The sequence below is a fragment of the Choristoneura fumiferana genome, chromosome 13 (genome assembly GCF_025370935.1).
Source record: "Choristoneura fumiferana chromosome 13, NRCan_CFum_1, whole genome shotgun sequence".
NCBI lineage: Eukaryota > Metazoa > Arthropoda > Insecta > Lepidoptera > Tortricidae > Choristoneura > Choristoneura fumiferana.
The window spans coordinates 19,093,300-19,116,687 of record NC_133484.1 but is presented as its reverse complement, the minus strand read 5'-3'; the positions used below and the strand labels follow the sequence as shown (position 1 = coordinate 19,116,687).

The 23,388-nt window shown below is 38.4% G+C and overlaps 1 protein-coding gene across 5 annotated transcripts in view; it reads left to right on the top strand.

Annotated features, from left to right (window-relative positions):
- Positions 1 to 23,388, top strand: part of LOC141434274 (synaptic vesicle glycoprotein 2C-like) — a 42,396-nt gene that overhangs the window by 5,328 nt on the left and 13,680 nt on the right. For 2 of the 5 annotated variants that reach the window (XR_012452033.1, XM_074096670.1), the window contains exons 1-2: positions 7,017 to 7,109; positions 13,269 to 13,388. Coding sequence is in view for 3 of the 5 variants with exons in the window: in XM_074096670.1 (XP_073952771.1) it covers positions 13,331 to 13,388 (58 nt within the window). In the remaining 2 variants the exon portion in view is untranslated. Of the gene's footprint in view, positions 1 to 205; positions 448 to 1,015; positions 1,153 to 1,795; positions 1,905 to 2,600; positions 2,746 to 4,552; positions 4,710 to 5,806; positions 5,935 to 6,952; positions 7,110 to 11,621; positions 11,911 to 13,268; positions 13,389 to 23,388 lie in introns of those variants that run through there. The other 3 variants (XR_012452034.1, XM_074096672.1, XM_074096671.1) reach the window with 3 other exon arrangements.

The following is a 23,388-nucleotide window of genomic DNA, read 5'->3' as shown; positions in this document are numbered from 1 at the left end:
TTACGGATGGATAATATATCGATAGAAGCCTTACGCTTTGTCCAGATCTTATGAACCTTATTTTACTGACGTTAATCAAATGCGTTTTCTTTTGTGTCATTGACCCCGTTTAACAAGCCTTTGGTAGACACAAAACAAATGAATCAGCAGCCAATGACTTTTGTATTTTAATTAAAGACGTTTTTGAACAGTTTTCTGTTTACAGGAATGGCCTGGCTAATTTTGCCGGGGACTTGGTCTCTGCATGTCTCCGGTAGGCTGTCAATAGTACCTTGGCGCGTTTTCATGTGGAGTTGGTGTTTCTGGGGTGCCCTGGGTGCCTTGGGCCTGTCGATATTGCCTGAGAGTCCTCGGTATCTACTGGCGACCAAAGGACCAAATGCTGTACTCCCGGTCTTAGCGAAGATGTATGCGTGGAACTATAAGAAGAAAGCGGAGGATTTTCCGGTAGGCGTAGCTAAAATCACTCAATAGTTTTGGTCATCATCACAGGTCATCATCAATCATCATCTACTCGGCCTTTAAGCTGTGTTTCCACCAGAGATGTGCGAGGATGTGTTGCGAGGAATGTGTTTTTAGTTTATAAGAGATCACCACCGCCCATAGACACCTGCAACACCAGGCGGATTGCAGATGCGTTGCCAACCTAGAGGCCTAGGATGGGGATACCTCAAGTGCCAATTTCACCGGCTGTCTTACTCTCCACGCCGAAACACAACAGTGCAAGCACTGCTGTTTCACGGCAGGATTAGCGAGCAAGATGGTGGTAGCAACCGGGCGGACCTTGCACAAGGTCCTACCACCTGCAGAAGCCGTTTTTGAGATATTGAGTTTTGAAGTGACAAAGTCGGATGTTTTCCAACTTTTTGATGGTTAGGTCATTTTGGCTGTCGTTCTAAGGGGGAGGCCTTTGTTCAGCAGTAGACGTCTTCTGGCTGATGATGATGATGAAGATTTGAGAGTATGCCGCCATTTAAAATGTATCTAGAACTGTTTTTTGACTTTTATGATCCAGGTGACCGAAATAGCGGCGGCCCAGCATACCCGTCCGAGTTTCAAGGAATCCCTCGGCAAGCTAAAATACATGATAAGGCCACCTCTGTTACGTTGCGTCCTTATATCACACACGTGTATTTTTTTATTGTTCATGCAGTAAGTTGTTTTTTATTGTCGATGGAATTGATTTTGATGATAAAAATAGTTTTCTGAGCTCCAACTTCTATATTGATTTATTCAATCTGTCGCACCTTTAAAATTAAACTAAAACAATTTTATATATTATTCACATTTCCAGAATAAACTTTAAATAAAACACAATGTGGTTGAATTTAAAAAAAAAACTAATTATTTTAGTTTAATTTTAAATGTGCGCTGTGGTAACCGATGCAAGGCTATATTTTCAAAGTTTAACAATAACTTTTATACCTATGGTTCATTGTTAATGTTTTTTTTATAGAGTATTAAAGTTTTTTGATAAAATTAATTGCATAAGACTATTTTTTTAAATAATATCTAGACTGACTAACATAACCTAACCTAACCTAACCTACCTCCTTATAGCACATCTTAAACTACTGGAGCTTTTTTTGCTCTCCATATGAGTGAACGAGTAAATATGTCCTTGATCGAAACACTTCTATTGATATCTCGCATTCATTACTTCTGCAATTGAAACCCACAGTCAAATTCAAATCGTTTTCCAAGCTTCATGATCTATTTTTGTCCCTTCTCTTTCGATCTTTACGGTACTTTTCTGGATTATGGTTAAATGATTAAGTACTTCTTTATTTTTCAGAACCAACGCTTTCTATGTCTGGATGCCTCACATTGTAAACGAACTTTTGAGCAGTAATGTGACTACGAGCATGTGCAATATTATGGATATGAAGTACGCCAACAAGCCTGTATGTTGGAAACACTAAAGCACTAAGTATTTTCTCAATCATGCTCGGAAATGTTAGCATTACTTTTGAAAACAGAGAACACAAAGTTAATCATTTCACTCAAATACCAATAAGGGCCGCAAAACAAAAAATGGCAATTTTTACAGAACTGACGGAACGGGTGAAAAAAAATCAAAATGTTTTTGTAATGTTCTGTGTTTTAATTATTGTGCTAATAAGACATTGTGTTTGTTTTTTTCTACTGCATGTTATAAGAAGGGTCTATGTAGTGGCTACCCACGAGCGCAAAAACACTCAATCGTCCCTTTTGTATTCCAAATTGAGACAGATGTTACGAAAATTATAACGAAAATATAATATCGAAAATACAAACTGAGACATGGATGCACAGAAAAACCAGAAAAAGAGACCAGCACTGCAGCACTGGGTTCGATTCCCAGTGCTGGTCTCTTTTTCTGGTTTTTCTGTGCATCCATGTCTCAGTTTGTATTTTCGATATGGTTTCACGGGATACCCGTAAAAGTAACAAATTTGGAGTTGAAATAAAAAATACAAAAAGACTCCAAAAAACTAATCATAATGAAAATATAATAACCAGTATAGGTATAAAGTTAACAGCGATTAAACAAATACGAAGCGCCTGTTCAGAAACTCTTATTGAAATTGTTCGTTAACATTGCTATTATATTTCCACAGGAGAAGCCCGAGACTCACAAGTGCGAGGACCCTGTGATAGACTCTCGCATGTATCCGATCTCAATGTTCATGGGGATTCTCACAGCCATTATTTACGTGTACATAGGATTCGTGATAGACCGCTGGGGCAGGAAGCGAGTGTATTGTAAGTTTCAATTTAAAGAAGAAAGAAAGAAAGAAAAGTTTATTTTGGCTCCAAAAAGTACCACCTAAAACTAAGACTAGAACTAGCACTAAAACTATGTTACTAGGTGACACGGCAGGATACCAAAAAGGGTCTCCACTCAGCATGTGTTGCCGCACATTATGTGCAGTAACGCTGGTTTTCTGTGGAGCCCAAAAATAATTTTGAATTAAGTACCTATCTGCCTAATATTTTTTTTTTGCAAAATAAAAATAACAAGACCGTTTTATCTATATGTTAATTGGCCAGACTTAAGTTAGCGTTTCACACTTCGTATTTACTCTCAACGAAGAAACAAACAACATGGGTATCGAATTAGTTTTGTACTATAAAATTACTGTTGCAAAGAATTCGTTCAACGCATTCACTGCCACCGACGCATATATGCGTTTTAGGAACTTTGCCCAGTGCCGCTGTCATAATTATTCATACATTTTGAACGCACATGTGCGTCGGTGGCACCAGTGGAAGTCAGGTGGCAGTGAATGCATTAAAGTAATCCGTGGCTACTCTTTCATTTGGTATTCGTAGGAGATCCTTCTCTAGTACAGTCGAGTTCATAAGCTTGTGACACGACTCTATTGTTAACGGCGTAGAGGCGTGTTCAGATATTTTTGATCTAATTATTGCTCACAAGTTTATGAACTTGACTGTACAGTTGATAAAATTAAATCACGTATTAGGGTGGAACTTTTGTGCTGCTGATATCAAATTGACATTCTATATATCCACCAAGGTAATCAGTGAAATTGATTATGAAAAAAGTCTCACCCTGGTGCAGGATTTAACGAAAAAGGTATTTCGTCTATAATACTGCTTTTTTGCAGGAGAGCGTTAAAACAATACCTCTCCTTGCATTCGGGTAATTACCTAACACGTTCTCTATCCCCTATACAAAGTGAAAAATATAATCCACAAGTCCACTACAACATTTTGCATGCCATAATGCATCCTTTTGAAAACATGGACTGAAGAGTAACACAGTTTTTGTATCCAAGTGGATGCATAGCACAAGGAACGTGTTAAAATATCTTTGTGTTTATATTATAACAGCCGCGAAATCCCAATTTACTACTTTTTAGGGTCCATACCCAAAGGGTGCCAACGGAACCCTATTACTGAGACTCCGCTGTCTGTGTTTGTCTGTCCGTCCGTCCGTCTGTCACAGGGCTGTATCTCTTGAGCCGTAATAGTTAGGCACTTGAATTTTTCACAGGTTATGTATTACTGTTGCCCCTTTAATAACAAATACTAAAAATATAATAAAATAAATACTTAAGGGGGCTCCCATACAACAAACGTGATTTTTTGACGTTTTTTGCTCGAAATTAATAACGGCAACAGGTAGACGCTTGAAATATTCACAATAAAATAAATATTCAAGGGAGCTTACAGCAAACTTGTTTTTTTTGCCTTTTTTTGCTAATGTCTAATGTTGTATAGATAATGGTACGGAAACCTTCGTGCGCGAATCCGCCTTGCACTTGGCTGGTTTTTGTAGGTTACCGTAAACTGCTTCAACTTTGCCCTCTGGTCCCAACATTGCCTGATTTGATTTAGAGTCGATAACTTAGCACCCGTATAGGTATCTAAACTTTTATCCCAGTAATAATAATTCCCGTATAGATAAAAGTTTAAAAACCTATACGGGTGCTAAGTTATCGACTCTAAATCAAATCAGGCAATGTTGGGGCCAGAGGGCAAAGTTGAAGCAGTTTACGGTACGCGGCATTGCAGTATCATAGACTATTTATTGTTATATTTCCAGGCAGTCTAGTGATGTTCTGCTCAATGCTGACCCTGTTCTCTGGGATAGTGCCCCACGCCTACGTGTCCATAGCGATGTTCATCCCGGGGCTGTGCGGAGGGGCAGCCACCAGCGTCCTCGCCACCCTGGCCGTCGAAGTATTTCCCACCAGTCTTAGGTACATTCTTATTTTTTAACGAGGCTTTAGCACACCTAATGTGACTATGTCAGCCACAGGGGGAGCCTCAGACAGGGACTCTCTGCACTGCGAATTTTTACCGCGTGGTTTTTTCTCGAAATTCTGTACACATTGAATCTTACACGAGTATCCGCACTGCCGGTAAAAAATTCGCGTGGTAAAAAAATCTGTGATCTGCTACAAATGAATGCGATGCGGTACGGATTTAATAATTAATAGATATAAAATTCGCGCGAATAAAATCGCGCGGTGAAAATTCGCATTGCCCTTACGTAATAACAATACAATACAATACAATGACTCTTTATACAGTAAGCGATATAGAAACAGGTACACAGACAGAGAAAAAATACAAGGTAAGCAATAGGCGACCTTATCGCTTAAGAGCGATCTCTTCCAGGCAAGCTAACCGTATGTTAATAACCTTATGTGTCATAGCATCATTTTAACAATTTACTGTACAGGTATCGCTGACTTCCTGATTCTTGAGAATTCACAAATGGAGTTCCTTGTATCATTTATGGAACTCAAAATTAATCAATGTAGGGTTAAATCACAAATTCGTCGCACAGTTCCACGCGCCGGTGTTCCAACCCCATCCTACTAATATTATAAATGCGAAAGTTTGTGAGTGAGTGAGTATGTTTGTTACTGCTTCACGCTGAAACGGCTGGACGGATTTGGATGATTGGTATATGTAGATATAGCTGGACATCTAGTATAAAACATAGGCTACTTTTTCCGACATTCCCACGGGATAGGGATTAAAATCTCGAAACAACGACCGCTGGGCTTAGAGTCATGAACTTTGACATGATTGTTTTTAATGTACCACCATTTAATTTTCGGGAATTCGCACGGGATTTTTTTAAATCCGGAAATTTTTGATTCAGCGCTGGTCACGTCATGTGGTCAGCATTATGCTGAGTTTGGTACCCAGTGCCAACATGACTATTTGTAAACATTTACGTATTCGAAGCCGCGGGTTATAAACACTAGTTGCTAATAAGTAGAACTGACTGCGGCTAGGGAATTAATGGTTTTATCTGGCCGCCACAGTATTTTTTGCCTTGCAGAGCAATGGCGCTCTGTGTGCTGTTTATGGTGGCTCGGCTCGGAGCGGCGGTCGGCTCCAATCTACTCGGCATAGGACTCCAGACCAATTGCGTACTGGTCACTGTGTCATTCACCCTTTTAACCGCAGGTTGGTTTTTAAACGAGAGAGAGACAGGTAGAGATGGAAAGAGAGGGAAGGGAAGGAAGTAACAAAAATTAGAAGGTAAAAAATAAAGAAAATACCTACACTTATTCACAACACAAGATACAACAATAATTATTAATTACAAATAGATAGTATCAGTATGTGTCATTACGGTTGTGAATCGGACACTGGCTTAGCATAATGCTGAAGCGTGAAAAACACGCCAGCGCTGATTTTCAGCCAGCACCGTCGGTGACCCATATAAAGATATTATTATACTACATACTATTAACTACATAAGACTACATGAATAGATCATTTGTAAACTATGAAACAAATTTATTTTGTGGCTTGAAAAATTCACAAATTAAAGGTTACAGCTCATTAGAGCCACCCGGCACCCGACCGCACCGCCTCAACTTTCGGCGTCCACTCGTTGTCCAAGCGCGGACGGCGCGTTGACAACGAGTGGACCTCGCGTGGTCCACGAATTTCCGAGCAGGGGGGATGAAGGGGTGGCGGCAGGGGGGTGCAGAGCGCAAGCGTGCGGGCAGCGAGTGGTCCACTCGCCGTCCGCACGTGGCAACCTCGCGACTGAGGCGATCCGGGTGACGCTACGGAGTTGATGGTAGTGAGCGCATATCCCCACAAATTCATATGAAGAATACTAACAGCTCGAGGCGAGGCGGTGCTGGTCGGGTACCGGGTGGCTGTAATGAGCTGTGACCTTAATTCTATCAGGTGCAGACGTAGTAAATAATCCGATTGGTCGGCTATCATTGGGCAGACTGAAAACCAGCGCTGGCAGCTTCCGCGTAAGCGCAGCATTAGCTGAGTTTGCTCCTTTTGCCGCAGGACAGACTACTTCCAAAGTTTATTCTTTTTTTTAACTCCTTTTATATGATCTGTGCTGTATTGTTCTATTTTATCTTGTATTGTTTATATTGTTGTCTTGTATTGTTTGTACTGTTGGCAATTAAATATTTTCTTTCTTTCTATCCCATTATTATTTTCTCACCAGGATCGACCTTGTTTATGCTCCTCTGGCCCGACAACGCCAAAGTTCGTGCCGAAATGGAAGCCAAGGACTTCACGTATTGACTCCCTGGAGTTGAAACGTTTTGCCTTTGTTTGTTTGGCGTGATTCTTTCAAAAAGATTCCGAAACAAATGGCTAAGGTAATTTTTCTATTTTTAGTAGTCTTTATTATTATTAATATTTACTAGTGTTTACCTGCCGCTTCGCACACGTAAATCATTAGATCCAGCAGCTTAATTGAAATTACGGGATTTTTAAAAGTTCCCGTGGGAATTCCCAAAGTTAAATGGTGGTTTGCATTGACGTTACATTAAAACAATCATATGTCAAATTTCATGAATCTAAGCCCAGCGATTGTTGTTTCGAGATTTTATCACGATTCCGTAGGAATATCGGAATAAAAAGAAGCCTATGTTTTATTACAGATGTCCAGCTATCTACATAACAAATTTCATCCAAATCCGTCCAGCCGTTTCAGCGTGAAGGAGTAACAAACATACTCACTCACTCACTCACAAACTTTCGCATTTATAATATTAGTAGGAAAGTAGGATAATGCACAGGCAGCTTATTATTATTGTTCACTTAAGTAATTATCTTCAAAGTACTTATCACGTCTGTTTCACTGAATTCACTGAGGGTGCACTGATCACTGCCTTGGGCAAACTGTGTCACTGTTTCACTATGTGGCCCCCGCATACCCTATTAAGATTAGACTTGGTTTACAGTTTACAGTTGGACGTAGTTTAGTACAAAGGATCCAAAGCACTGTCATGACATGTTATTCTTAAAATTCGCATTTATTCCTACTGAAAGTAGATCCAAAATTCAATTAAAAAATCAAAAACCCGTCTGCCAAACCTAAAAGGAAGAATATAAGCCTAGTGGTCTAGAACTCTGTTAAGTAGCTAATTTAAAGTTCAACAGTCGGGACCTATATATTACTAAGAGTTTTTGAGCGTCACGATTTAAATGGTTCCCGACTGTTGAACTTTTAATTAGCTACTTAACAGAGTTCTAGACCACTAGGCTTATTTTCTTCCTTTTAGTTTTGGCAGTCGGGATTTTGTTTTTTTTTTAATTTAATGTTTTATTGCTAAACTACGTCCAGTCGGGTTAACATTCCAATAAGAGTTCTCAATATTTTTATTAGTTACGTCTTTCATTTACGTTGCATTCTAAACACTCTCGCTAAAGTTTATGTCTCTGGCATATAGGCACAATACAACTAATATATGTTACTGTATTGTGATATAGGGCCGACAGGCGCTCTAAAAATCCTAACGATCAAGTAGCACAGATCGATACCGTTCGAGATATGTACCGTTTATCATTTGTGTGTGTGAGAAAACTGTACAGTTTTGTACGATTTTTAATACTGTACTGACAAATGGAACAGTATCAAAATTCGAAAGGATAAATCGGAACGGACGGCTTGAGGCTATTAATGGTTAAGGTTTCGAAATTTTGCATATTGTGTACCTGCAACAGAATGCTATAAGGTACAATGAATGACTTATTTAATACCACATAATAAACAGTTCGGAAAAATAATTACCTAAATATACATTACATTGCAATCAATGGATTCTAATACAATCCAATGGAATTGCATTGGTTTCATACACCCAATCTCGTAGAAATATTGAAATAAAAAGATACGTATGAATGTTATTTCCGAGACAAAATTCTTCAATCTGCATTCCAATACGGTATTTGACTGTTTTGTATATGTTTTGTAAATTAAAACTACACAATGCCTGTTATCGAATAGAAAAACGATTTTTAAGCTATCTTTGCAAATAACAAAGTTATAAAGGTTTGAAATGCAAGATTAGACAGAGAAAGACATACTGGCATGTGACGTCACATGGCAGTACCGCCATACTTGCTGCATAGAGAAAAGCGTTTGAGAAAGAGACAGGTATAAGTACAGATTTTTCAAAAAAATCACTATAAATCCAATTTTCAACCGATTTAAATTTTCTCGTCGCTAAACACTATCTGTATATCTATATTTTCAAAATAATATTAAGATATGGCAAATTAAGGAGTTCTCAAATACCGTATTTTAATATCCGTCTAGTCATTTCATTGTAAACCCACACGCTCACTCATCACAAACTTTTATAATCTATAACAGTAGTAGGATTTGCCGTTAAAAACAAAATTCCAAGTGTCACAGTTCTGAAGCCTTCTGAAAGGTCATCACCGGGCAGCGCTACAACAAAAAGCTTATTTATACTAAAGGGTACAATGTACCTACTGAACAACAAATTAAACATACCTTATTTTCAAGCGACGCCGTCACGAATTGACCTTGTACTGTGTTTTGTTCCTATTTGGAGAAATGCCAAAGCACTCTCGCTCAAACAGATGCCATTCCGTTGAAGATGATGTCGATTGCGTCTTTATGACTGCTAGTTTTGGAGACAGGCTTAGAGATGGTGCGATGGATGGGGTGCTTTGGATTTGTGTAGTTGTTTTGATCGAAATATGGATCGAAACCCGTGTAAGTCGCTTTTGGCGTGTGTATATAAACAACGACGTGTAGTGAGATTTAGAAATGCTCTTAATATGTTATAGTACATTGTGCATTAAGGGGCGTAATAAGGGGATTAATAACGAGAGGATATTAGAAGCCCGACGCCGGAGGCTTAGGGCTTTTAATGACCCGAGTTTGTAATCCCCTTACGGCCCGTGATACACACAATGATTTTCATCACATTGTGAGGAAAAAAAATGCAATTTTTTTTTTGTGTCCAAACATTTCACAGCTCAGCTAAAGAAAGACGATAAGAAAACAACTGAATAAAATATGACTACCCGCCAATACAGGGGGCTACTATAAAATTCGAAAATCCAAGTTCGTATCGTACCGCCCCTCCCACTCTCGTATTAAATAATATTAGCCGGAAAAATACACAGTTCCCGAGGGAACAGCGTGCGATAACCGAATTCCAAGCAGGCGAAGCCGCGGGCAAGAGCTAGTTAGTCCATAATTTTATGTTAGTGGGTCAATCAAGTTTTTTGTGTACCTTGTTGCCATGGTAACGTCTCCTGAGTTACTTATTAAAAGTATAATTTTATGGACTAAAATCCACTAAAAGTCGGGAGTTGTGACAGTTTCAAGGTAACTACTTGGGCGACCGAGCTTTGCTCGGACTGAAACTCGGTAACGAGCGTTTTCCCAGAGATAAGACCAAGATAGATCGATTTTTCATCCCCGAAAATCACTAATACCAAATTGAAGCCGTTTACGAGATCCCCGAAATATATAAGAATAAGAATACTTTATTGTTAATAGCTGTGTACAATTATAAGATGTTATAATTTAAATCGTGGTGGCCTAGTGGTTTGACCTGTCGCCTCTCAAGCAGAGGGTCGTGGGTTCAAACCCCGGCTTGCACCTCTGAGTTTTTCAAAATTCATGTGCGGAATTACATTTGAAATTTACCACGAGCTTTGCGGTGAAGGAAAACATCGTGAGGAAACCTGCACAAACCTGCGAAGCAATTCAATGGTGCGTGTGAAGTTCCCAATCCGCACTGGGCCCGCGTGGGAACTATCGCCCAAGCCCTCTTGTTCTGAGAGGAGGCCTGTGCCCAGCAGTGGTACGTATATAGGCTGGGATGAATAATTTAAATAGTGTTAACAGTTCGGTAATATTGTGCAGGAGTAACTTACGTACGAGTACAATTTAAAATACTTAGGGGCTGTTTCACCATCCATTGATTAGTGTTAACTGACGGTTAAATGTGATGCCGTCTCCGTCTATTCGAACAAAACAAATAGAGACGGCATCACATTTAACCTTCAGTTAACACTAATCAATGGATGGTGAAACAGCCCCTTAACTTATTTGTAATTTTCATAGAAATATTAATTCAGGTTGTAGAAACATTTGGTCAGTATTACCATTCTTTTTTTTGTATATATAATAATTGCTTGTTTAAAGGTATTAGATTCAATTGTGGCTCATCTTCTAAGCATGTTAATATAGTATACATTGCAAAAAAAAACTAACAAAGTGTATTACTGACGTCTCCTGCCTGAGTTACTAGACAGAATAACAACACTAAAAAGTTGACTAATCCTGTAGCATACAATGCTTAAGGATAATTTACGATTTAGGCATCTTAAGAAAATGGTAAATTTATGGAACGGTCAACTTCTCTAGTCAGGCCTGTGGACGAACATGTCGCTCTCGCATCGGTCTAGTCAGCCACCAAAGACGTGCACAGACAACACGCCAAAATTCGTCTGGAACAGACGCGTAGGCCGTAGGCCTGATAACTTTTCGTTACATAGACGATCCGGTACAAACCGCTAAAATCAATTTACAAACTCGTAAAAGATCCGTATGCTTCTAATAGTTATATTTAAAAAACCGTTGATTGTATTCGATTAAAAATTATAAAGCCGTTATAGGTAGCTGACACGTGCTTAAGCGATTAAGTTATTAGTTTATTAATTACGGAGTAATTATAACAAATTGCTTTCTTTACATAATTGTTCGGCAGTTCTGACCAGTTTCTGATTGACACTGGCATAAACCACAGGTATCTACATAATAAAGAATAAACGAGCACGAGGCACAAACGAGTGTGGTGCTAGTTGTGTGTGAGAGACTAACGTGCTATATGTACGGAAACATTACTTGCAGTGTCTCGCTTGTGATAGTCTCACATAGTAGCGGTCTAAGCCATTAGTTATGATGCTACTGATGTATAAAAAGCAATAATAATTTTGCCAACATCTTATGATAACCCATTGCTGCCGGACAGTGCATCTGATACAGCAGAATCCGCTTTCGTCAAGTTTTTATTTTATTTAATTTTAAAAAGTGCATTGGTTAGCCGATATCAAAGTCATCTGTGTGTGTTTTAGTAGATAATTTTGACTCTGTTTTTTGTTCTTTTGGACAACCAACCGAGTTCAGTAAGTAGACATAGCAATTACAAGTAGATACCTAGGTTAGGTACGCAAAAAGCCATGGTGGCCTAGGTAGTTTGACCCATGGTCTCTCTGACAGAGGGTCGTGGATTCAAATCCGACCTCGAGTTTTTCGACCTTTGGATTTTTCGAAATTTATGTACAAAATTATATTAGAAACTAATCAAGAGTTTTACTTTGAACATGAAACTACCGTGAGACTCACTCATATTAAACTCATATTAAGCCCGGATAACTCACGTCTTAAGTCAAGTTTAGCTTGACATATGTTTCATAGCCCCAGGCGCGGTCAAAGCCTGAAATTTTTCACGTCACTAATAATAGAAATAATAATGCAATAAAGTCTGTTTACGATAAAATTTCTAATGAATGCTAATTTTCAAGCAGCACTTTTTTTAAGTTGTTTTTTTTATTTTGTACATTTTTAGAAGATTTTTCGATTTGACGGGGGGGGGGGGGTGTTATGTCCCCTGTGGCCCTCGGACCGCGCCTGCATAGCCCTTGTTCTGGGAGCTTGCGAAACATGTCGTGCTAAGCTCGATTAACACGTGACTTATTCAGGTTTATTTCATTATTCATCAAACACTAGATTTACGGTGAAATAAATATAATAGCTGTCGAGTGATTCACACGTACACACAAATCTATCGAATAATGTTTTTCCATCGTATTTTGTCGGATAAGATTGTATTTATATCGCTTTCACAATTACCTCCTGTAAGCTTCAGTAAGGGGTTCAGGGAGCCGTGGTGGCCAAGTGGTTTGACCTATGGCCTCTCAAGCAGAGGGTCGTGGGTTCAAACCCCGGCTCGCACCTCTGAGTCTTTCGAAATTAATGTGCGGAATTACATTTGAAATTTACCACGAGCTTTGCGGTGAAGGAAACCTCGTGTGAAACATCGTGAGGAAACCTGCAAAAACCTGCGAAGCAATTCAACGGTGTGTGAAGTTTCCAATCCGCACTGGGCCCGCGTGGGAGCTATGGCCCAAGCCCTCTTGTTCTGAGAGGAGGCCTGTGCCCAGCAGTGGGACGTATATAGGCTGGGATGGCAGCTTCAGTAAACTAGTTGAAAAAGAAAGATAGCCATTGTTTCTTGTAAATCATATTTTTTACCCCACGAGACAGGCCATGCCTAGTGTGGGGGTCAGCACAAATGTATTCTGTGTCTTTAATATTTTTGGAAATAAACTATTTGTATTTGTATTTGTAAATACGAACTTTTCCAACAAAATATGGCGGCAGAACATGACTCCATTTGTAGCGATTTTTTTCACGCGTCTTTCGCTGGCACTGCGCGCTATGCCAGCGTGACTTTGAAATAGTTTCACGCGCTTTCTTTCAGTCGTTCGTTACGTACGCGCCGCACCGGCCGCGCAGAATCACAGTATACGCCAGGATTGCACCATGACCGAGGATCGGAAAACTGAGGCTACGCCATTCGAGGATGCTCTGGACAAAACTGGTGAGTGAAAAGTTTTTTTTTACCATCGATTATGACAGTGAAAAGCGTGTTTGTTCAGATGGGTGGTCCATGGGAAAATAAGTTGCGGCTGACGTATGAAGCTTAATGTTTTGGCAATATCTAGGTAAACCTATTTTGTGTTCAAATATGTTACGAACAGTATTCACTAATAATGATTATTATAAATATCAGACACAGGGACTTTATGACACACAGTGACAAAGATTTTATGAGTTCATACATAAAAATAAAACAAAAGACAAAATTTTACAGTGAGTTCTTGGATACCTAAGTCTCGCGTGTCTTTTGAAATCGGTTCATGGTAATATTAAGCACAATTGCACACAGTTTTAAACAATAAACGTTTCTTATATTATAACAAAGTGGTTGTAGTCATCGTTGCCTTTTTTAGGGTTCCGGAGCCAAAATGGCAAAAACGGAACCCTTACAGTTTCGCCATGTCTGTCTGTCTGTCCGTCCGCGGCTTTTCTCAGGGACTATCAATGCTAGAAAGCTGTAATTTTTCACGGATATATATATAAACTATGCCGACAAAATGGTACAATAAAAAAATAAATTTCCCATGGACGTAAAGTGGAGGTGATTTTTTTCTCATCCAACCCCATAGTGTGGGGTATCGTTGGATAGTTCTTTTGAAATCATTAGGGGTTTGTTAAGATGATTTTTCGATTCAGTGATTTGTTTGCGAAATACTCAACTTTAAAGTGCAAATTTTCATTAAAATCGAGCGTCCGTCCCCCCCCCCCTACTAAAATCTAAACCCGTGGGTGGAAAAATTTGAAAAAATTCAGTATGTTAGTAAGTATATCAAACTTACAAAAAAAACTATAACGGCTAAGTTTGCTTGAGAATTATTAGTAGTTTGAGAGTAAATAGCAGCCTAGGGTATAAAATATACCTAAACTTGGAAGATTCCGTATAAAATGCGAAATCCTTAGAAAATTATTACTCATTTTTTTCGTAATGGCTATGGAACCCTATTTATGGGCGTGTCCGACACGCTCTTGGCCGGTTTTTTTTTTCTCGAGAAAATAGTGTAGTTTTCTCCAACTTTTACAACGCTGTGTTGAGACTGTTGAGTATGGGGCTCGTCGTTAGCATTTATTAGAGAGCGCAAGATATAGACAAATAGGAACACGTCTGCTATCTCTTTATCCTTCATTTTTATTTATAGAGTACGGTCAACCAAATAAGTAGTCTATCAATTTTTAAACAAGTTCCTATCAAATGAAGATGTCACTAAAATCGAACTTTCAAGTTGACAGACACGTCTATGGCATTATTGTTTTATGACATGCAAACGATTACCAACTTTAGGGTGTTAGACCACATATTTGGTTGATGGTACAGTGAACGTCATAAATAAGTGATCATTTCTGTACCTTGTCGCTTTCAATCGTTGCACAATTTCGAATGGCTTTTCAAACATAACGTTAAAGTGCCAAGGTACAAAAGTGATCACTTATTTATGACGTTGACTTTACATCCAAATCATGTATATTAATACAGTTTGAGCCGTATATAAACCAGTTGCAGGTATTTTATTCCGATATAAAATGACAATGAGGGCTATCGCGAATGAATTCGCCGCTAGAGGCGCTAGTGTAGCGTGAGATCTCCGAAATGTCAAATCTCATAGTTTTTGGGTGAGCTACGCGGGTTATTTATAATTAGATTTTTTTTGTGAATATTTTACATTACCAGAAATTAATTATGGCAATTATGCGTTACGGGGCAATGATTGTCTGTGTTTTGAGACAGTTTTGCCTTTCGGAAACTTTTGTCCTCCCTTTTTTTCCGAACAAAACGGGACTAAGCAACAATGTGGTTGCTGGATATTTTTATGGTACGGTTTTAAGGTGTTTTAAATATGATTTTAATCTAAACTTTGTTTTAACGCCCGTAATAACAGACTCTGAAAGCCACACTTAAAAACCTCACGCAACAGTGCGCCATCTAGTGAGACAAAAAACGATAGCCCTCATTACGGAGTACATGACCCCAACGTTACAATGTTAAAATGAAGAGAATACGTCATCCAACATTAAAAGAGAGCGCTGCTGCACTCTCACATTTTTTTTTAAATGAAACTGACCCTGATAGACCCCTATCTCAGCTGATTAGGTCCATTATTCGCCCTTTACAAAACTTACGGGAAACTAGGGGTCCATTCTAAAACCGTGCACGGCACTACAACTATCGCTCCTAGAAAACTAAATTTCGCATAGATGCTCCTTGTAAGATCATCATATATGTATGTAAGCTCTTAATCTCGTAACGCCCAAGTCAATTTTTTTATTTATGAACATCATACTTTATGTCATTTATGTTATGATAGAGTTTGATGTTCAAATTACCATAAGTCCTTTATAAAGGACTTTGGGCGTTAGTAGGGTAAAAAGGTTCGTCACCTTAAGATCTATTTTCCTTTGCTCAGTATGAGCGATAATCTGCTTTACCAATTGAGTATGACATACTGCATCAAACTGTAAACCTGCTAAACATAATATTGTTTAAAGGTGACCATAGCAACCCTACCACTACACCTTGGCACTGACAAACACTGACAATTAAATAGAACATTATTTGATTCAAACTCTTACGACGCTGTTTATTAAAAAGGTTTGGTATTGATATGAAACTAGATATATGTTAGGTGTATACTATTTTGACCCTTATTATCAAGCTTGTCTAGTAAGTATAATTTGATATGCCCTTGTCTACTTAGTGCTTTGGTTTCAAAACGTAGGTACTAAGAGTCTATGACTGTATAAAGGAATCAATTTAGTAACTGACGAAGGTTTTCCTACTCCCACTGTACAAAAACATTGAGATATATGTACAAAGGCGAACTTATCCCTTTAAGTGATCTCTACCAGTCAACCTTTGAGTGGACATAATTATCATATCAGCCGTAGGTCGTCCACTGTTGGACGTTAACAGAATAGTATGCACTGGAGGGCGAAGCCGCGAGCATAAGCTAGTGAGCAATATTTCTTGATTGTTCCACATTCACGACCGACTCCTTACGGCCTATAATATAAATTGCTCTGTTAATCAATTTGTTTTGATGCCATCAAAAGTTCTGTTAATAGATATCTATTATTATATTAGGTATGTGGTTAACCGCTGCTGTAGTAAAAATACAATAAGTAATTTCGAGTATAAGAAAATTGTTCTTAATCTATTACAAATTTATTGGATTATGTTTTTCTATCGCATTTTGTCGGAAAAGTTCATATTTATTTTATCTTGCTTTCTCAACTAGCTTACTGTAGTTTACTGAAGCTATTGGGAGGGTGCGAAGTACTAGGTGGGGGTAATGAAATCTATGGCAGCGCTCATAGTGGCCAAAAGAAGAAATAATCTAGGCTCTGTCATCTGTCATACTCTTATGAATCTGTCATTAACAAAGCAATTTGTATAGACATTAACTACTTACCTAATTTTAGTAATAGATGTTTGTGTTATGATCCGAGCTTGAATTACTGAACACTGTCCCTGTTTTGTTCTTAATTCCTCTACATCTCGGACATGTCCAGCAACAATTTTCCTTATGAAACGGTTTGTGGTTGAAATTTTATATTGAGTGATACTCACAAACCGGTCTTCTAAATGATACTCATTTTGATCTGAAAACGATATTTAATTTATTACTAGCAATATAAGAACAATTATATAATTTTACTATTATTCAAAGAAACCAATAAGATAGCTTTATCTTTTTGTACAGTAAAAGTACAACTAAACATGAAGTAAACAAACCTGAAATAACGAAAATAAAACGCAATTTTTGAATAAATTTTACTTAGGTACCTCATTTAATTTTAATGACTAAAAATGAATTCACAACCTTTTGTCCACCCAAATCACGGTGTCACAGTAATTTTGTATTATAAATTAATACGTTATAGGTTTGATTTTTGTCACAATGTCGCGATGACATTTCAAAACGTCAGAGCATCAGAGCCAAAAAAGTTGCGGACGCTAGGTGGCGCTGATGTCGTGCACAGTCAATATAAATTGAGAAAGAAAGATAAATACGAACTTATGCGACAAAATACGATGGAATAACATTATTCACTAGGTACCATCAGCCAAATATGTGGTCTACCACCCTAAAGTTGACAATAGTTTGCATGTCATAAAACAATAATGGTAAAGACGTGTCTGTCAACTTGAAAGTTCGACTTTAGCGACATATTCATTTGATAGGAACTTATTTAAAATTGATAGACCACTTTTTTGGCTGATGGTACATCTGTACCTTTGTTAACAGTACCTACCTAAGTACTGTTGTTACTGACTGACAGACGATGGATTATTCGCAGTACTTAGTTCTTTTAGTTCCTTTCCTTTCATACAAATAATTCTTCTTTTTTTGTACTGACAAATGAACTACTGCGAATAGTCCCAACGACTCAAAGTTCAAACTGCTGGAGTTAGAGATTTGAAGGGCATTACAGAGTACTTATTATAAAGAGCCCTACAGAGGGAAGGGGGTTGTATGGTCTCTTGTCGAGTAGGTACGAGTAAACATGAGCAACTGAAACTAAGATTGAAAAACACGTATTTTTGACCGTACTTAAGCAAGTCGATTTTTTCCTGACCCTTCCAATTCGCTTACTTGCTAAAATTATACGGATTCATTTTATAACAGTTAAGTTTATAGTTAACTAGCTGTTGCCCGCGACTCCGTCCGCGAGAAGAGAAGTATGAAAAATAGTTTTACGTCCTATTCTCAGATCTACCGAATATACACAAAAAAATCATAAAAATCAGTCAAGCCGTTTCGGAGGAGACTGTGACACGAGTTCATCATCAGCCTATGTTCGTCCACTGCTGGACATAGGCCTCTCCCATGGCACGCCACTGAGCACGATCCTCGGCCACTCTCATCCAGCTCTTGCCAGCCGCTCTGCGAAGATCATCGCTCCACCGAGTCTGAGGACGTCCTACGCTACGTTTGCCGATCCGTGGTCTCCACTCAAGAACTCGTCTACCCCAACGGTTATCGGTTACACGAGTACACGAGTTACATGTTCTTAATATATAAAAATGAATCCCTATTCCCCTTGGTCACGTCATCACGCGTGAACGGCTGGACCGATATCGCTAATACTTTTTTTGTTGTGTTTGCTATTGTCAGGAGAAGGTTCTTATAAAAGAAGATTTAGAAAATTAAAAAAAAACTGCACCGGGGGCAAAGCCGCGGGCACCAGCTAGTTTAATATAATTAGTATAAATAACCGTAAACCTTTAAAAACTGTTATTAGTTCTGTGATCTAGATTGATTGGGACAAAGTACCTTAATAATAAAATTTATCGTGTCAAACGCCGTAAGAAATTGCCAAAGGAGTTAAAGCGACAGGGTACTAATTCGCTAATTGTTTTCAAAGAAACGAATTCGATCCGTGTTATCGTTCCAACTGCGTTCACGCTGTTTCCCAGAAATACACACTTTTAGTTTACATTTATTAAGTATGGCGAAGAAAAGGAATTTTCTCGATCAGGGGCAGCGCAGCTTTTCCCATAAGGTGTTCGTCACTGCAGGGCTACTACGAAACTGGAAACTCGAAGTTCGTATCATACCGTCCCTCTCGCTCTCGTATTAAATAGTATAAAGTGTCAAAGGGACCCAGCCCAGCTGTCCCAATTGTTGGCATCTTTAATTGTACCTATTTCATTAGCAATACGGTATTTGACTATTTTGTATATGTTTTATGAATTAAAACTACACAATGCCTGTTATCGAATAGAAAAACAATTTTTAAGCTACCTTTACAAATAACAAAGTTATAATGGTTTGAAATTCAAGATTAGACAGAGAAAGACATATTGGCATGTGACGTCACACGCCAGTACCGCCATACTTGCTGCATAGAGAAAAGCGTTTGTGAAAGAGACAGGTATATAGAGTTTTCAAAAAATCACTATAAATCCAATTTTCAACCGATTTAAATTTTCTCTTCGCTAAACACTATCTGTATATCTATATTTTCATAATAATATTAAGATTTGGCAAAATCAGGAGTTGTCAAATACCGTATTGAGGTGACAGTAGGGTGTCGTCTATGGGGCATTAGGTTAGGTACGATTATTACTATCTAAAGTCTATTCATCCTTCCGTGTCTTATCATGTAAACAAACGTGACGTCACAGGTGATAATAGACAATGACTAGTGATTGGAAAAGTCGATCAAATAAACATAAAATGTGACCGATTATTTTGCTATTTACATAAATATGGTAGTATATGTCCAGACTGTCCAGTGGTGGTGTAGTGGTATAGTACGTGGCACGGAATGCCGAGGACCTGGGTTCGATTCCCAGCGCTGGTCTTATTTTTCTGGTTTTTCTATGCATCTATATTTCAGTTAAAAGCCGTGGTGGCCTAGTGGTTTGACCTATCGCCTCTCAAGCAGAGGGTCGTGGGTTCGAACCCCGGCTCGCACCTCTGAGTTTTTCGAAATTAATGTGCGGAATTACATTTGAAATTTACCACGGGCTTTGCGGTGAAGGAAAACATCGTGAGGAAACCTGCACAAATCTGCGAAGCAATTCAATGGTGTGTGTGATGTTCCCAATCCGCACTGGGCCCGCGTGGGAACTATGGCCCAAGCCCTCTTGTTCTGAGAGGAGGCCTATGCCCAGCAGTGGGACGTATATAGGCTGGGATGATGATGCTGATGATATTTCAGTTTGTATTTTCGATATTGTGTTTATATATTGTCTTTTGCTCCCCCGAGCAATGTTGACCACTGAGCCTGTCCCTTTTGCACTGCAGCGCACACAAGCAATATGAAATGTTTACTTTTAAGTCTGGACTGATGTTTTGTATCCTTGTATCTAATCTTGATTGTGTGTGTTTGCAGTACCAAATAAACGTTTTTGTCTATCTATCTATCTATCGATATTTGTTACTTCATCAGTCATCACGTTTAAATCACTAAACCGACTCGGATTAATGTATGGAACATTGTATTGTAATGTATGAAACACAATTTCAATTAAATTCGGTAAGTATATATAAGCAAAGATAGTTTGAGTCCCGGATAAGGACATAGGGGTATTTTTAGAAAAAAGTGTACCCTGTACTTTATTTTAAACCTAACTAATTTTCGGTTATTTCTACTCAGAATCACGAGCACTATCGATTTAAGCAATAAAAAAAACTTTCCCATTTTTAACTATCAGTTTTGTGACGCAGTTAACCATACATGTGGTATGGACCTTCTCAAAACTAACTAATAAATTTTGTATGGAAAATTAAGGAAAAATGCATAACTCCCGCGGGATTGCGATAAACGAACTCTGCGCGGACGGAGTCGCGGGTAACGGCTAGTTATTAATTACTTATATATACCGTAAACTGCTTCAACTTTGCCCTCTGGCCCCAACATTGCCTGATTTTAGAGTCGATAACTTAGCACCCTTTAGGTTTTAAAACTTTTATCCCCCCGTAATAATAATTCCCCCGTAGATAAAAGTTTAAAACCTATAAGAGTGCTAAGTTATCGACTCTAAATCGAATCAGGCAATGTTGGGGCCAGAGGGCAAAGTTGAAGCAGTTTACGGTAACATTGCGACAAGTTGTTTCGACTAAAATTTAGCCAAATGATAATTTGAGTTAAAATAGTTTAGAATGTGATACAGTACTTTCCTAGATTTAAATTTACTAGTATTCCAACTTAAATACACTATACCAAATCAGTTACGCGTTAACACCATTTACCTCTACACTTATTGTTGTTAAACTCTACGTTTTTTTTATATTTTATTTAACATTTGTCTGTTCAAGCTTTGATTGAATTAGTTGCGGTAAAATTATGTTAAAATATGATGAATCACAGTAAACTATTGTACTCATAGTATCAATTGTTAGTATAAAGGACTGTTTTCGATATTTGCCTTTGGAATGTTGTTTATAAACGTGTTCAATGTTTATTTTTTACGTGTTGCCGACTCGATTCTGGAAGCCAGCATTTCTGAAGCGCACCTTTTAAAGTCATTGGCAGGGGTCGGACAAAAAGTGCGGATGACGTAAAAATGACGTAAGCTTGCATACAAGATGGTGTTTTTATTTAAACTTCCGTGTGACATGTAGTAACAAAGTAGCATTAATGAAGTAACAAAATAATCGTAAATAAATCAATGGTATTCAGTGAATAAAATAAATTTCATATCGTTTAATAAAGAGGTTGATAAATGATTGTTTACGAAAATCAAAAATACTATTTGAAATCATCCTATAAGTGGTTTGACGTCATCGGCACTTTTTGTCCGACCCCTGGTCATTGGTAAGCTCGCGGTTGCTCTGGGGGTGGTGCACCTTTATATCCCCATGCACTGCGCCACCACAGTACCGTCTGTCAGTTGTTTTTTTCAGAATATGCCACTCAACCCCATTTTGCCACTTTTTGCAGAATGTGCACACGGAATAATGACCAGCACAATATCTCACACAACACAGCGTGCACAATCTGATACTACTTTATTTCGAGAGCCGGTAGGACTTGTTTATTTGATTTGATTTAGATTGTGTACGCTCCGCTGTGGCAGATATCAATGCAGTTGACTGTACCAGCTCTGAGTTACTTTTGTAAGCGGTGCCACCCAACCCAATGAGGGCTATCGTTTTTTGTCTCACTAGATGGCGCACTGTTGCGTGAGGTTTTTAAGTTTAGATTAAAATCATATTTAATACACCTTAAAACCGTACCATAAAATATCGAGCATGCTACAGTGTTCCATAGTCCCCGTTTTGTTCGGAAAAAAGGGAGGACAAAGGTTTCCGAAAGACAAAACTGTCTCAAAACACAGACATTCATTGCCCCGGAACGCATATTTGGCATAATTAATTTCAGATATTGCAAAATATTCACAAAATTATTCTAATTATAAATAAACCCGCGTAGCTCACTCGAAAACTATGAGATTTGACATTTCGGAGACCTCACGCTACACTAGCGCCTCTAGCGGCGAATTCATACGCTATAGCCCTCATTCTGCCCGTCGGGCTATCCCACCGCACTAAAGAAGGACTCTCACATTTACATTTTGGAGTACAATAAGTAGTTTTTATCAAGGTACTTGGACCCAATATTAGCGATTAATATCACCCTTCTCGTAATTGAAATAAAAACTAAGTAGACAATTAAAACGAATTCTGTACCAGTCCAAGGTTTGTTCAGATGTTGCTCATTAGGCTTTAACACGAAATAAACGAGTGTATTGTGGAAAAGCAAATAGTAATCACAATAGCTCAGCGTCGCTGGGTGAGTCAAAATAATGCCAGGTCAAGTTTATTACTTGACATTGTTGTCAACTTCATACATTATACTTCTGATAATTTAATAAAGTTCATGATTCGCGCTGTCATCGGTCATCCACCATTCCCTCTCACATTTCGTCTAGTAGTTTTTTTACGTTTACGGCAAAAAATACAGAAAACAAAATTGAGAGGCAATGGTGGAAGAACGAGCCATATTTTTTTAAAGGAACAACAACAATTACAATAATAAATTGATAGCCAGTTTTAAAAATATATTGAAGTAACTAAGAATGAACCAACCAATATACTTAGGTAATTTGAATAAAAAAAACTTTTTAGTGGTTTCGTTAACTATCAGGACAGCTACGGATCGAAATTCCCTACTTGCGTCTGTGCTGTGATCATTATAATCTGACTGTCTTCAAATCTAAAGCAATTGGGCATATATACTGGGCAAACTTGCTCTATCTTGGGTAATATGGCCACTTACCTTCAGGGGAGTGAGTGGTCAAGCGCCAGCTTATTTTCCATAAAATTTAATTAACTAGGCTTACAAAAAGTAATACTCTAAGGTATTTATGCTTTTGGCACACCATTGACTTTTTGTTTTTATTCGACTGGATGGCAAACGAGCAATTGGGTCTCCTGATGGTAAGAGATCACCACCGCCCATAAACATCTGCAACACCAGGGGCAACGCAGTTT